Source organism: Temnothorax curvispinosus, unplaced genomic scaffold, assembly GCF_003070985.1.
Source record: "Temnothorax curvispinosus isolate PA1 unplaced genomic scaffold, ASM307098v1 QBEX01007779.1, whole genome shotgun sequence".
NCBI lineage: Eukaryota > Metazoa > Arthropoda > Insecta > Hymenoptera > Formicidae > Temnothorax > Temnothorax curvispinosus.
Genome location: NW_020217559.1, coordinates 67,965 through 84,403, shown reverse-complemented (window position 1 = coordinate 84,403; position 16,439 = coordinate 67,965). Strand labels below are relative to the sequence as shown.

The 16,439-nt window shown below is 39.4% G+C and overlaps 2 protein-coding genes across 6 annotated transcripts in view; both read left to right on the top strand.

The window, feature by feature from the left end:
* LOC112457430 (ETS-like protein pointed) overlaps nt 1-13,598 on the top strand; it is a 102,063-nt gene extending 88,465 nt beyond the window's left edge. For all 5 annotated transcript variants that reach the window (XM_025020469.1, XM_025020467.1, XM_025020470.1 and 2 more), the window contains 5 exons: nt 10,564-10,764; nt 11,222-11,530; nt 11,832-12,110; nt 12,450-12,750; nt 12,981-13,598. In XM_025020469.1, the coding sequence (XP_024876237.1) occupies nt 10,564-10,764; nt 11,222-11,530; nt 11,832-12,110; nt 12,450-12,750; nt 12,981-13,044 (1,154 nt within the window). In that variant the 3' untranslated portion in view covers nt 13,045-13,598. The remainder of the gene's footprint in view (nt 1-10,563; nt 10,765-11,221; nt 11,531-11,831; nt 12,111-12,449; nt 12,751-12,980) is intronic.
* Nucleotides 13,599-15,350: 1,752 nt separating this feature from the next.
* The window catches only part of LOC112457442, a 3,990-nt gene continuing 2,901 nt past the window's right edge, over nt 15,351-16,439 (top strand). The window contains exons 1-2 of the mRNA XM_025020496.1: nt 15,351-15,541; nt 15,944-16,207. Of these exons, the coding sequence (XP_024876264.1) occupies nt 15,458-15,541; nt 15,944-16,207 (348 nt within the window). The 5' untranslated portion in view covers nt 15,351-15,457. The remainder of the gene's footprint in view (nt 15,542-15,943; nt 16,208-16,439) is intronic.

Here is a 16,439-nt window from a genome sequence, read left to right as displayed (position 1 = left end):
TCACGCGGTAGTGACACCTCGCCATTGACATCGAGGGATCAGCCGCAAGTTGATTCGCGTGTCACGCTCGTAGGGGGCAATCGCGGTCGTACGAGGAGCACTCGCGAGAGCGAATCCGCGATTGCGAACTCGAGCGCGGCGGATATCCCTCGAGAGGTTCGATTCGAGTCTCCTCGTGGGAACTATAAACGCGCGGTGTGCGATTAAAGGATATACCTTTAAGAGTTTCAATCCGTAGTTCGTAGAGCAGAACGCGATGGGGATATAACCGGAGGATTAATTCGATCTTGATTGTGGAACTGAATGCAGTGAGTAATTAGTAATCAGTGAGGAGTACCTGGAGAATCAAACTCAGTTCCGCGAGCGGAACTGAACGTGGTGAATGATTGAGGGAATTATCCGGGAGGTATATTAATCTCGGTTTCTGTGGGGAGACTGATGAGCGTGGTGAATAATTAGGAGGACGTCTTGAAAATTGAAGCCGATTGTGGAACTGTGAACACGGTCAACTGCCAACCGCGGAGAATACGACTTTATTGTGGGCGACCGAGCGTCGTGAGCGAAGACGGGATACCTGAGGACTACTAAACTCAGCTGCGTGCAGCTGAGTCAACGAAAAAGGAGAGAGAACCGATGCGGCCGGCCGGGGAGACACCTGTTGCGTCGTTCCGCGGCTAAGCGGCAAAATTCCCCGCGCGAGAGGGAACTCGAATTTTTCTGCCCGGAGTAATATCGGAGAGAGAAAGAGATAAGGAGAAAAAGATATTGTCAATCGATCATCGAAGTCTCTCGCCGAGGATTCTCAACGACACACGTCGCTTCGGAGAGTCTATGCCGCCCACGAGTGGAGTGCTGCTGAAGGAACTCGCACGAGGCGATCGCGAGAAAGACCGTGGAGATCGCCGTCGTCGTCGCCGTCGTCGTTGTTGTTGTCGTCGTCACAATTGCGACGGCCGCATTGCAACATCGCGCGATGCGCAACGTTCCGGCAACGAACGGCGTCAACGGCGTGTCGTAAGGCAGCGCGCGAAATAATCGGATCATCGTCGCACGGATGCTCGCGCGCTCGTCGCCGAGGAGTGACCAACGTCGTCGTCGCGCGGAACAATCGAAAGCGACGTCACGGCGGGCGTCGTGAGCGTCGGGACGTCGCGGCCTTCGGGGCAGGCGCCGGGCATAATAGTCGACGCGTACGCGAACGGCGGCGACATTGGCGCGTTAACGACCGGCAGCGGCAGCAACAGCAGCAGCAGCGGCGGTAGCGGCAGCGGCAGCGGCAGCGGCAACGTTAACGTCGTCGCGTCTTCGGAAATGGTGCTCCAAATGCTGGAGCTGATGACAGGCCACGAACCGTTCTACGCCGATTATCCCGCGTACCAGGAGGCGGAGCCTCTCACCGGCCATCATCCGCATCATCAACATTCCCATCAGCACGCGATCAGCCGCAGCAACACCAGCGTGGTGCCGCCGGTCTCCTTGGACGCGACCACCCACACGCCAGGTATCTACCTCGCGGATTTTGACTCCAAGTCCAAGCGTATAAGAGTGCCGCGGAAGTTCACAGAGTATCACAGATTTCGATTTTGGATCGCGATAAGATACTCTGAAGAAAATGCAATATTTTATTTTAAAAAACGACGGTCAAGATATTTATATGAATGTACTTCGAAAACAATACGTTATCTACACGTCAAACATTCAATGGCAGATTTCGATTCTGATTTTTCACGTCCGGAGTATATGAAAAAGTCTCGACGGTTTATTTAAACAGGGTTATCATACTGATTGCAAAGGAAAAGGAAGATTAGTACGCGTAAATACATCTTACTTTTTTTCTTAAAACGATTCATTTTGAGGTATAATTTTATATCATACCTATACGTACGTGTAATAAGTTCTACGTAACGTATAATTATCTTTTGCAATCACTTCTCGAATGTTTTGAACTCAAGTGATATCCAACAATGAAAATTATATATCGACGTCTGGCGTAGACATTATCGCGCTCTACATTTGGACGTCGCAGCAAATCCAGCCAAAATGTCAATCGATATCTATTATTTAAGCGGCTTTGTGCGGTTTCTGTCTGACGATGTTATCGAACGACGACTGCCCATAGAGTGTGAGGTCAAGTGTCGGGATATGCATATGAGGAGAATTATTTGCAAATTACGCGATAACCCAGACGATAATGGAACAATTTTCAATCGGAACCTTCTCAGCGATAAAATATTAACCATTTTTATTCAGACAGTAAGACAAAAAAGATAACTTTCTAATAAACAGCTTTAGGATTAATTTAAAAGAAATTGCATTCGAGAATTCGCTGAACCCTACGCAATTTTGTGAATATCATTCTAGCTGTAATTATTAAAAACTAAATAAGTGAAATGATTTTTCACTATCGTATTATTAAAAGAAATTTACTGGATCGATTCAAAGACTGTCATTGGAAATAAATTCACTACTTGTGTAGCGGATTAAAATCGGATAGAACGATAGAAGTAACTTTTTACACAGCAAATGATATTTATAAATTCATACTGACATTGTCTGACGGATCGAACCTTATTGGGTCAAGGCCGATTTATGCTCTAATTCGGAATTCATTATCGATACAACAAGAATATACGTTTTTTTTAACGCATTATTTCTGCAAAAGAATCATTCCATGGAGACCAATTAAAATCAATCGAAATCTAATCGATTCTTTATTTCCAAAAAAGGAGGAACTATGAAATTTTTATTGTCCATAGCGGGGCGCAGTTTAATTAGGCAAGTCTCTTCTTTTGGTCGCGAGTCTCTCAAAAAACGATCTCGACAAAATTGATGATCGCGCGATTTGCGCGATTTGTTCGACGACGGGCTGATACGTCACAATTATAACATTCGGCTATCTGCATAATGGCCCGTAACTATATCGTTACTTCGAACATAAGGATCTTTTGTTCGCGATGCACGTCCCTCGTCCTTCTCCGTTAAGGTGTGGCCCTCGTTAAGCCGGCAATAAAGCGTATCGCGCAAGGTCTCGGCGGCATGGCACACGCTTGGGAGCTCGAGTTACACGCTTCGGATGCGTCGAATTGCAGCGGGCCTGAAGATAAAAGTTGCATCAATGTTGTACGCGTTTTAAGACGGTACGGAGATATATCGGTGCCACGGTTCATAAAGTTAATTAACTCAACCTCGCTGTCGTTCGGTCATGCCAATTTCTCCTATTCGCGTGATAAGTACGGTCCCAAAATGCACAATTTACATTCGAATCTTCAACAATCACAGATTTATTATACATATATTTCCAACAATTATAAGTTTACAGTTTATATTATTTTTAATTATTCAGATTAAGCAGTGTCTTCAGTCGCTTAATGAATGAATAAATTATTAAAATATTGAATTGTTTATTAATTATTAAAACTATTCAAATTTCTTTAACGATATATTTATATATTATTCATACATTTGTTTAACCGCGGAAAAAAATTACGTATTCAAAATTGATCGTATATTACGTCTAAAGGCTGTCAAAATCTACGCACGCGTTCAGAAATCGTAACGTCATGATTTTTCGGTCATTCAGAGTCTAAGCACATCCAAACGTTCGTTCGTCGATATCGTTGTAATATGATTTCTAGATCATTAATCACTGACGACGAGGAGAACGACTCCCATTTGTGACGACAGCTGGAAGAAGGGCGGAATATTCCTTTGAAAAGACCTTATTAAGTAGCGTTCTGCGTTACAGTACATTGCCATTAACCGTAGAAGTGGCCAGAAGGCCACTGGTGAATTTTTGCCTAACCGACGACTTTGAAAATTATTTTAGATGAAATAAATTTGAAAATGTCGGTCTTTTATGGCCTGAAAATAAAGTTTGAACTCTCAACAATATATTTGTGTGGTCAAAAAGTAGTAAATTTGATTTTGCACCTGTGCGTGATGGCCAGGTGAAAAACAGGTTCAAAAGTGGACCTTTTTAATAACAGGTATTATAAGTGTTTGAAATAATTAATAAATATATGCCTGTAAAAATATTGTCAGAGGACTAAACTAACATAAATCATACCAAATTGACCGGTCAGGTCAGGTAGATTTATCGGCAAGAAATTTTGCCAATGTTATATTTTTGCATCAGCATTTCCGAAGAACCGGAAAATCGGAAAACTTCTTCTTTGCACGGTAAACATTATTGGAGGTCCAAATAGCAAGCCCTGAACAGGGTCTCGAATAATTCCATCAATTTCCGGTAGTGGCCAGAAATGGGTTAAATATAACATTAGCGTTTACAAAAGTCGAATCTTTAAGTAAATATTTTCTGCAACGTGGTTTTTTCCCCGACGGTTTTTGTCGGTTTACTTGGTCTTTGTTAACAGTAACTAGCTTTTTTTTTTATCCCATCCGATCTTTCGATCTGATAATTCTGCTCAGTGCCGATAATGATCCAGAAACGGTTGGAGTGAGCGACGCTTCTCTTCTTGTAACACGCGCGATTGTGTAGATGCCTCCGTCTGACGTGCGTATGCGTGTGTCACGTACACGCGCATGCACACATAGACGCACGCGCGTAGGTAGGTAGAGTGTGGGAGAGTTCGCAGGTCAATCCCTGCTTTGAACAATGCGCGATTTCGTTGTGCCGTCGTCGTGGACGACTTTTTTACGAGCTGTGCTCATCACGCGCTCGCCGCGTCTCCCTGGTATATATTCCGCGTGTCTGCGCGATTACTTACGTACGTGGTATACGTATGCGTGCGCGTGTGTATATGTGTGCGCGCGTTTCGAATAAAAGGAACGATTCAGGACCACGACAGGTATAAAACTCGTAGACTCGAAACGCCGCGCCGGGGAGAAAGAGTGTGGCGTTCGTTTCGCCGCGGTCTTTATGTATTGTTGTGCATACGCGATAGATAGATGGAGATAAAGCGAACACGGTCGTTACTTTCGTTTTAACGCGATTGTGAGTTCGTTAACACTTTTTCCGGTGGCGTATTGTTCTAACGGCGGCGTATTTTTATAAGAGAGGCCGTCGGGGTCTCTTCGTTAAAGCTGTGTACGTGACAAAATTACGTTACGAAATCCATTACACACGTGCCATTAGCTAAATGAGAGTCGCGTTTTTGTTGAATACGTTATCGTTTGAATTTTTTCGCACAAATGATTTCCCCTTACACGATCAACGGTTCGACTAACGACTAACAAATCTATCGCGCTTTTTCTAAGGGTAAAAACCTAAAAACGTTAATTTTTTTTTAATTAAGAGAATAATATTCATTCGATACTTTGAAACGTGCTGTTTATAACTTATCGAGTTCATCAAAAGGCACTGACGTCAGACGTACAAAAATAGATAACAATCCTATGTGACAACATTTACATATGACTCATCACATTATTGTTTATCATCGAAACGTTAAATTCTTTTTTTCCCGGAAGGCCCGACATCATTTCTCTGACGCAACGTCGACACGAAATATCTTTCAACGTGAACGATCCGAGTAAAAGTCGGGGACTTCCAAAACGATCCCGAGATCTCGGATAGTTCGGGTCCAAGTGACGAACTATCGATTTCCCCTAACGAGAGTCCCGGATCCTGATGTGGATCGCGGGCCTCGAGTACTCCGGCCGAAGATAATGACCTTCCGGCGCGGCGGCGAGTCGAGAACATTCGTGAGGCAGGTTTTAATTTTCAAGAGGCCGCCGGGCTGCGCCGGGTCTTTCTCTCTCTCTCTCTCTCTCTCTCTTGTGTCTCTCTTTCTCCAGTACCTTGCCTCAGCAGACAGCAGCTGTGCGCGCCGACCGGGCGTTTCATTCGATTTGGCACGTGCCACGAGGCTGCCGCCGTCGCCGTCGCTGTCGCTGCTCCTGTTACTGGCCGCCGCGCCGCCGCCTTCATTGCTCACCGTTACTGCCATGCCGCCTAAGCGGCCGGCGCGGCGGTTCTGGCAGTCCTCGGCACCTGTTTCACAGCTGATACGCGGCTGCTGCTACTTTTGCTCGCCCGATATACCATATAGCCCGACTGTGCGTCGTCGGTCCCCGCTTTCTCGCGCGACGGCTTCCCCCTGCTCCGAGATACACTTCTCGGCTCGGGACGTCGGCGTCGTAGCTGCCGAAATTTCCTCGTCTGTTGATCTATTAATTAACGAACGCTCAGCTTGTGCCATTGGGTTGGGTAGAAGGAACTATGTTTAGATAGGAAAACATTTTGAAAAGAAAATACTTGGATGACTTTAGAGCTGAAATTTTGTCTATTTTTTGTTTAATTTTGAAATTTTATCTATAATTTAGTAGTTGAACAGTGCATTCGATTTGATAGAAAAAATCCTGGAGAGATATGCTGCGCTGACGCAAAGAAACGTTTCAAAAATTTATAAGAATATTAAAATTTTATTATTTTTTTTCATAATGTCATTTTTAAATAATGTCGATTTAACTGTTCATTAATGAGCAATTCAAGTTCTAGGATCATATTTAAATATAGAACTTTGAGCACCGACTCGTCATTATGCGGCCTTTTTGTTGTTGCAAGGAAAATAAGTTAAACGTACGTGTAATTACGTTAACAATTTGTAACCGCTCTTATCGGTTTTAGCTTATGAAAATAGCGCTAGTCGTAATGGATTACGCATTTAAAAATAGATACAACATTATGCCAATCGGTCGCGAAACTATATGCTAATTATAATGTAATTGCGTGCGCGTTTGTAGTTGCAAAATAATAATAGTAGCGGTAACTCGTAGTTGCAATAGCGATCTTTCGATAAGGATGGTTGAACTTTTTGCGATATGGAAGCCAGTTTTCTTCAACGCACTCCGTTTTTAATTCAAGAACACATTTTTAGGCGCATTATGCCTGAAATTCTAAACGATGACTGGCTTTAGCAGAGAGAGAGAGAGAGAGAGAGAGAGAGAGAGAGTGCCATGCGTCTGTGTGTGCAGCGTGAGGGCCAGCTCCAGGCTGCACTCCCACGCTCATCGTCCATGAAACACGGGGTGCGAGGTGCAGCTACTACACGCGAGCCTTGCAGGTGTACTTAGAATATGCAGGGTCTGTCCCTACGGCCCTATTAACAACGCCACGGTCACCACATGGACACGGGAGTTATGGGAAAGCAGGAAGGGCTTCGCGAGTAATTATTTCTACGGGAAAGCGCGCTTAAGACGCTCGGCTCTGATGTCGTTGAACGAATTCTCGGTATATCTTTGGGTAATTACATGTTCGTCAGCTGTTCAATTTAAACGTGGTTTTGTAACAAAAAGCAACGACTATATTTTGGATTTTTGGTACCAAGTCGCGAGATTTACTCCAGCAATCGCAATCAGAAAAAAAAGTCAGTGTGCTGTTTTGAAACGATCTGTAACGATCTCGGGAGGTACCATATGGAGTCTTTTAGATCCTTTCTAGAATCTTTTAGATCATAAAAGGTTGAAGGACCATTGCTGTAGCATAATAAAGCTTCACTCATAAAGCGATGCGATTAAAAAATAGATCTTTTATCAATCTGTCAGTTGCAATAAATTTATTAACATGGAATAATACATTCATATTCTCTCATAATTTTTATACAATTTTTATAATTTTTTACGACATCAAAAACCTACCAAGACTTATTATTATAAGTTTAATTCCTTCCCGAGAACAGATGATATTCTAATTATTCAACCGTTTTTTTATCACTACTATATATTCGTTTAAATTTGATTTTATCTATAATGTATTTTTGTTTTTAAACTGTAATTCACGGTAAAACCTGATCTTTTAAAGCTGGGGTTCTGTATTCCCTACCCCCGTCTGTAATTACGCCCAATTAAAGACGGCTAAGCGAAATTAACGATACGTGGTCGGTGCGACACTTGCGCGGCGGGGACCACCTGTTTTTTTTTCCTTCGTTATTAAAACGCAAGTGTGGGAATGTGGGGTGGCGACGCGTCACATGCGCGCCTGTCGTTTCGAAAAGGTCGGTGGATTATGGTAATTCGCCGATGTCTCTATCGCCCGCATTTCATCGCGTTTCACGTATTACTAAACAAAAGATCAATTCTAGCGGACGCGTTAATCGCGTCGGCTAAACTATTTATACCGTGTAAATGAGGTGGAGAGGGAGAGATATGCAATAAGCACGGCGCGGGGGCCCAACGATAATCCTGGCAAGCCACCTGGTTTCGCCTTAACAGATAAAAACGTATTCGTGGTATCACCTGCTTTTTATTGACGCTCCATAAATCTTAGATAAATTGAAGTTAATGGCTCGGTCTCGCCGTTTAAATTGCAGTATCGAAAAGAATTTGACGCAACTTTGCGTTTTATTCAATTTAATTTAAGTTGTATATTTAATAGTGGTGTGGGATTGCACGGAACATAGATTTTAAATTAAAGATTTACTTTAATTGATCCACGTTTTCGCTCATCTCAATTTATTAAAAAAAAAATGAATAATATATTCACACACATAACTATTCTTAATTAATAGTTTGTAAGAGTGAATGTTCGTCTTAAGAACTGGATTGTTCGCCAAAGTGACGGTCGAATTTAATCACTATTCGCTATTATTTTGTGACTTTACATTTATATTCTTCTTGTTAGCATATCGTTTTCTTTTATTTTTCAATTGACTTTTATTTAGGACGGCATTAAAATAATTGGCGTGAAACGTTAAGGTAGCAGTAAGTAGCGAACATGAGTTTCGAGAGATAAGATATGTGACTCCACCAACTTCCGACTCCACCACTATCCTTTCTCCGTGTAACTAAACCTTAGATTGTTCTTATCTGTCTTATTTGTTAGTTCTTTCTTGAAGATATTTAGAAAACTCTAAATTGCTTCATAAAGTATAAGATAGGAATAGATAATCTCAGGACGCTTTAATCAAAAGCGATTTGTTCAAAATTACATGAATTAAAAGACCTGGAACTATACTTCTCTTCGTGTATGGATAAGTTTTACGGTATTTTTCATGTGAGAGATATGGTAATGTATAACGTAACGTTTTCACGCGTGTGCCCAGTCACCTCTATATTATAAATTTAATTTATATAATTCATTATTTACGATCGCGGCTGCAGTGACGTATAAATAAAGCAATAATAAGTAAGCAACCGATCGATACGGAGCGCGGCCGGCAAATGTAAAAAAGAAGATCGTTGTCAAGACAGCGCGTAATTTAACGGGTCGTCCTCGAGTTTTCTCCGAGCTTTCGCTGACGTTGTTCGTCCGAAATTTTAGCTACAAATAACGGAAATTCCTCAGAAAATTTGCCTACGTCTACATTGGCATTTACTTTGAACTGTACTGCCACTTCCTCCCCATAGTGGGATACTTCAAATCAGAATTTTCAACCGGATATAATACCGTTGGGAAATAATCCCGGACGAGCCCTCAAAATATTACGCCTTCGGCACTCGCGGAAATAAAGAAGTCGGGTTGAAAGTTTAAAAGATTTAATCCGGCCACAGGGACGAATCGAAGGACGTAAGACGTAACAAGACAATATCATTTTTATTTAGCTTGTGAATATTATTGAAACTGAACGTAGAATCAAATCCTTCATTTTGTAAGAATAAAAAATAATTTTCTTGGACATTCGCAAAAAGAAAACGAATTCCACAGAAAATCTCATGAACAGCTTGAGAATTGTGCAGCTGTGCTTCCAGTAAAAACGCAATTTACTTAAAAAGAAAACTTCTAAATGACTTGAAACTTGAAGCTTAAATTTCGAGCGCCACGCTGTATCGTGAAGGTCTCATCCCGAGGCTGTCACTCGTCACAGCAGAATTTGCTAATTCGACAATCGCAATCCTGGGCGACGCGACGGCGCGGCGCGGCGCGGCGCGGCGATTCGAACGCGCGGAGCCTCAGCTTCAGCCTCGCGCGATACCCGGGCTCTCTCTCGCGCGATCGTAGAACGGAAGTCGAGAATAGGCGGAGTTCGTTCGGACCAATCATCGAGATACGCGCCGCCCACGTGTCAGCGGTGGTTCCTCCCTGCGGAGTGCCCGGAGTGCCGCAACGAGAGATGCGCGGCGACGCAGCATCGTCTCTTCTTCCTTATTCGTGGACGCCTCTGTAACGATTTCGATAAAAATTTAAAGAAAAGAGAGATAAATGTAAAGGGGTGTATTATATTGTATACAGGAGATTAGAAAGATTTGAAGATATGTTGAGAAAAAAGAATGTTATTACATGATAGGATACTCTTCTTTTCTCTCTGATAAGATGAGGATATCATTCACTTTGGGAGATAAAAAAAGACGCATTGAAATAATAGGAAACATTATATCTTATGAAAAGTAGAGCTTTTTAAAACCATAATCTGATTTAAAAATGTAATTGTGTAATCAGCGTTACATGTTCGTGATGAGTTAATTCTTGACTTTTCAGGAATGTGATAAACAGACAAACTAGCGATTGTGTATTTTTTCATATGGTTTTTACAGGTAGACACATATATTGATATATCCATTTTCTTTTTTTCCTGTTCATCTAATTTAAGTAAATGACATGCTTAATTAATTTGATACTTATTAAGATATTGTAATGCAACGCGAATTGTTCCTTTCAATTTGCAGGCGGCTACAATCACCTTCGCAGTCCCGTGTGCCAAGACGAAAGTCAAAGAGACGAAACGTCGCCACCACCCCACAGCCATAGCACCCAACCACCGACCTCTCACTCTAGTACCCCTAACAGTAATAACAACAATAACAACAACAACAATGCCAACAACGCGTACATTCATCTACGGAATTTAAATCAGCTCAAAACGGAATGTAAGTTTCTCATTACAATTATTCAATATCTGCGTGTATAGACATTTCGCATTTCTAAGCTTCTGTAGAATTTATTGCAAGTATTTTTACAATCTTTATTCGCGAAACACATTTATTTTGAATGATTCATGAGGCAAAGACACGATATCAAATGCTACAAGTCTCCTTCCTCGTTTAAGAGATAACATAATCGCGAGGAACTTTTTTTTTCCACCAGAAAATTCGTTCATTGATATGCTGTGTATCATACTGACAAAAATTCTATATTTTTGAATGTTCTAAACACGATGATTACTGATTACATCGAAACTACTTTTAAATAATATGTAAATTATCTTCGTTCATTTTTACGTTTAATTCGTATTAAAATATCATACAATTTCAATTATTTCAATTTTGTCGGATAAAAAATAACTATCGAAAAGAAAATTAATTTGCAAAAATGAAAAAATTCTAGCGAACTACAGCAATCATCACATAGCCGAGCATCTCCAAGGCAGTGGGGGTGGCCTGGGCAGCGCGGGTGAACTCGCGGGTGCAGGTAGCAACGAGAGCGACTTGAGAGTCAGCGCGACCGCCACGGAGAGTTATATGACGCCGGCCCATTATTCGGGATATGACGAGGCGTCCGAATATCATAGCTTGTCGCAAGATCACCAGGCGCCGCATCCGTACAATTTGGACAGCTCGTCGGACTTCTACGGCGCCAGTGGGATTCACATCGAGCCCAAATACCAGCCGTCACCGTTCAAAAACTACCCTCGAGGTTCGTAGCCAGAAACTGGAATTAATTAGAAAGGAGGAAAATTGTCAAAAACTATAGTTTATATTTTTTTATTATATTTATATATCTATCTGTATCTATACTATATATCTAATCTGTATTAGGTATATTAGGTATATTAAAAGTGACAAATGTTCTTTATTCGAGATGTTCTAAAGTGCCTCCTTCTCCCCTACATATATAATCTAATAAAATAAATTGGTTTCCTGCTTTGTTCGTAGCACGTTCAAAATTTGATTGAGATCAGTTAATATCAAAATGACATTTTTTTTTCGCTTCACAGGACGCTATCACGAGGGTTACAGCGAGAGCGGTTCCTACGGACAGTACGATGCAACGCCGTTCCAAACCGTTCCCGGAAGCGGGAGCGGTGCTGGAGGCGGCGGCGGCGTTGGTGGTGACCAGTGGGGTGTCGGGCTTGGGGATCATCTCTCTCATCATCCCGCGTTTCTTGCGGGTCTCGGACCACGAGATTCCTCCAATCCTCATCATCCCACATCTATCGCCAATAATGCGGACCAAAAGCCGTTACTGCAGAGCTCAATGCTCACCGGTTATCCAGGTAGATTCACGATTCAATAATATATTTCATAAATCACTGATAGATTTTTTCCTAAATTGTTTATCTAATTTATTTGTTAATATTTGGAAATTTTCTGTTTTTCAAAGGATTACGCAATACCGTAATTTGCCTATACTCGGTTACTTTGGAATTAAATTTGTGTTTCGGATTTGTTTTTATCACAGTGAAATAAATATTTATTGTGAATCATTGATAGAGAGAAATAACAAAAAACGAAATAATATTAGATTTTGAAATTACGGTAAATATTTTACTAATTACTGTTTAATGTATATTTTAATATTAAGTTTTAAATATAAAATGACCAATTTTTTTTAGGTGGCGGTCCACCATGCTTCACTGGATCAGGTCCGATTCAACTGTGGCAATTTCTGCTGGAGCTCCTAACTGACAAAGCGTGCCAGAGTTTCATCTCGTGGACCGGCGACGGCTGGGAATTCAAACTGACCGATCCGGACGAGGTTGCACGCCGTTGGGGTATTCGCAAGAACAAGCCCAAAATGAATTATGAAAAGCTGAGCCGAGGCTTACGCTACTATTATGACAAGAATATTATACACAAAACTGCTGGCAAGCGATACGTATATCGCTTTGTATGCGACTTACAAACTCTACTAGGGTAAATATAAATGTATACATATAATTACGAGTATTTAACAATTTTTAATAAACTTTACATGTTACACATTGACCAAATTTAGATATATCATTTTTACTACTTATTATTTTAACAAATTCTTACTTTTTATATTTTGTTACAAGTTGTAAATAATATTTAATACATATATTATTGTTGAAAATTGAAGATATAATAATGTCAATGATTGTATTTTTCTTCTATCTTTGCAGATACAGTCCTGACGAGATACATGCAATGGTAGACTTGAAGCCCGAGAAGAAGGAAGAAGACTGAGTTTTTTGTTAATGAACACGTGCTTTAGGACTGTATCACACAGATAAGCGAAATGTAATAATACAAACTCTTTGCATTGAACATGCAAACATAGAGGAAAACGGAAGGACGAAGTATCCATACGATGAAATTGCTATGAAATAACTATATTCAGATGCAGAAGACTGTGATAGTCCGTCTTCTTTATTCAGATATAAACAAAAATCGAATCGGTAGTATGTACCAAAGACAGGGTCTGCATACCATTGGTGCCTAAAGTTGAATAAATCGCGAATTTGTTTCTAAGTGATTGATTTATCACAGCAGATTTTAGAGGATATTTATAGGAATAACTCGTCAATTTATACATATACATATAAATATATATATATATATATATATTTTTAATGTTACATGATTTTTCAACGCTATAATAGCGTCAAGATACTTGGTGATGCCGCTAAATTATTTATGTCTCATCATTTTAATATGTGTGTTATATCTCGTTGATAGATGACTCGATATGTGATTGTTATTACAATAATTTTACAATAAACTCATTACACAATATGCTATATAGCGAGCTTCTCAATTTGATACTTTCATGCTTTTTTTCTATATGTATAGATTTTAATTTAGAAATTAAATTTAAACTGTACTCTTCTTCCAAGCTCGCTTCTCTAAAAAAGGAAATACGTATTTTATATTATTTCTTAATTATTGAATATATCTAGTATGTGCTCGCGATATATTAAATATATTTAATATGTCCAATCGTAATAAGAACTCTCTGTTGTTGATGTAATCCGAAGAAAAAACGCAAATTGACAAAAACATTGCTGATGAAAAGAGTATGCTGTTAATTTATATAATTTTTCGTAAAAATTCTGTTTATGAGTAAACTTTTGCTCTTCCGTTGTAAGATATTCTTATTTAGAGATTGTACATTTACATTTTTAAACACAGTGCGCAAGTAATTTATCTGATGGCGAGAAGGAAAGGACTACGTGCAACCAGTGTTCCATAATAATTAATACAGAAGATAAATTTTATTTACTTTTTTTTTAATTTTCCGTATATATTACTAAAGGAATGTAACGAATTTTGTATAACAAATTACAATTGTCATGTTTGTTATATATCACAATTGTTATATATAGAACTATATATATATATGTATATATAGTTCTATATATATATATATATATAAAATTATTTTACACAATTTGCGTAATAATTAATGTTTGGGTAAATGATTAATGTTTTTATCAGTGGAAATGTTACAACGATGTAAATGATGCGCAGATATATTAATAGCACAAAGATTAACGAATTGAAATACGAGCAATATACTTCGTATTTTTCACGTGTCTTATTACTAATATGTATCCATATATATATACATTTGTATTTACATATATGTATATATGTATGAATGTATACATATATGTACGTATATATACAACTTGAACTATTTTTATATCCGCTGTGTTTGTTAAGTTTCCATGTACCAAAATAATTTAAACTATATGATAATAAGAAACACTGTAGGGTCTCTTCAGGCATAATTAATTAACAGTATACTAATTTCAAAGATCGTTTGCGAGTTTATTATGTTGATGCGGATTGTTAAGGAAAGAAATCGGTAGCGACTTTATCGAGGTCTCCCACATTGAAGCTACCAGGATCCTTCTAGCGCGATAATCGTTACGATTAAAGTTTCTCCTAGTTGTGTCGTCTCGCCCGAATGTTAAATAAATTATATTAAATACTCTTAGAGCACCCCCGAACGCGGGGCGGATGAACCGTGTAAAGCTACTCGAATGTTAATATTAAGTTATCGCGGTCTTGACACTTGTTATTGAAAAAAAAAAGAGAGAGAGAGAGCCATACTTCTTTTCCAGGATTATATATAGCATTTTGAAAGAGATACGAATGCAGGAACTTTTTAGTAGATGCAATAAGAAAAAAAAAGAATAAAGAGATTTTTATAAATACATCCGCGACGGACCGCCGCTTATTCTCCTCCCCTTCTTCCCCCATTTTGTTCTTTACGCTGAATTAGAAACGCGATCAACATTTCGCGTCACTTTTAAATCACCGGAAATCGAATATTCTTTACACTGCAAATTGCAACAACAGATTTGTTTGTTGCACCTTTAATACACCTTTATCACGTACATACATTTTGCACATTTATACACTCTTTTTACGTAAAGAATTTTTATTTATTGTACATATATTAGTTTAATGTACATGTTATTTATGTGCGTTTTTATTCTCTTTACCTTTTTGTCGTTTTAAGGGTGGAAGATGTAAAAAGTGTAGATGACGTGATTCTGGGCGCCATGACAAAAGTCTCCCTCGAGAGAAGAGCGACGCGTTATATCGGTGTCCGCTTTCTGGTTTCGTTACTTATAGAACTCGAAGAACGATGCAGGATGATGCAGAACAATCGACCGCGCGAACGTTGACGATGTCAAATATCGCGTCTTTCGAACGATGCGTCTTGGAACTGGTACGCATCACATAATTTCCACCATCCCCGAGTTGTTCGTTATGTATATGTACTAGCGCGAGGAACGTAAAGTGTTGTTTTCTATCATGGTTAAATGCTTTAAAAAAATAATAATTTACGTCGAATATACATTTCTGTTTTCTTGGCGTTGAGCATAATCTTAAATGTTACGCGTTTTTAAATATGACTACTGTGCTTAAAAAAATATTAGGTTCTAAACGCGTTTATTACTAGCTTGATAATCTCAGTTATTTATTAGAGCGTTAACCGCATTCTTAAGTCAATTATCAAATTGTATTTTCTAATTTGTGTATCGTGTCGATTTTTTATCCATCAGTCTACCGTTACTTCAATCAATAAAAGGGGATTGAATGATGGCGTACTAATAAATTAACATTGCAGGTAGCGAATTCTTTGAACGCACACGCCGCAGCAATCGCGGTAAGAATTCATGCGGGAAAACGGGAAATTCAGGTTGTCGACAATGGCGTCGGGATACCAAAAGACGTGCTAAAACATATCGCGGAATACGATTCAGAAACTGCAGTGGATCGGCAACGGGTATACGAGCCGCCTGAATTGAACTATCTGGCGGAAATCCGCCGTCTGTCCGACCGTCTTACGGTTTCTTCGAGGCTTCAATATTCTAAGGAGACCTTTATGAAGGTATTACTCGTCATCGTTAACTTGTTGTTAAATTATTTGGTAATATAGATGAAAATAGTTAGTGCAAAAGATATAGGTACATTTCTGCTATTTATTGCTCTTTGTGTTAGGTATACGTCTTCAAATTAAATTTTGAAATCAAAGTAAATTAATTTCAAATCAGTGTATTGAATTCAATATTAAATTTGATGATAAATCTTATTCACATAACTTTCAATATTAACAATAAATA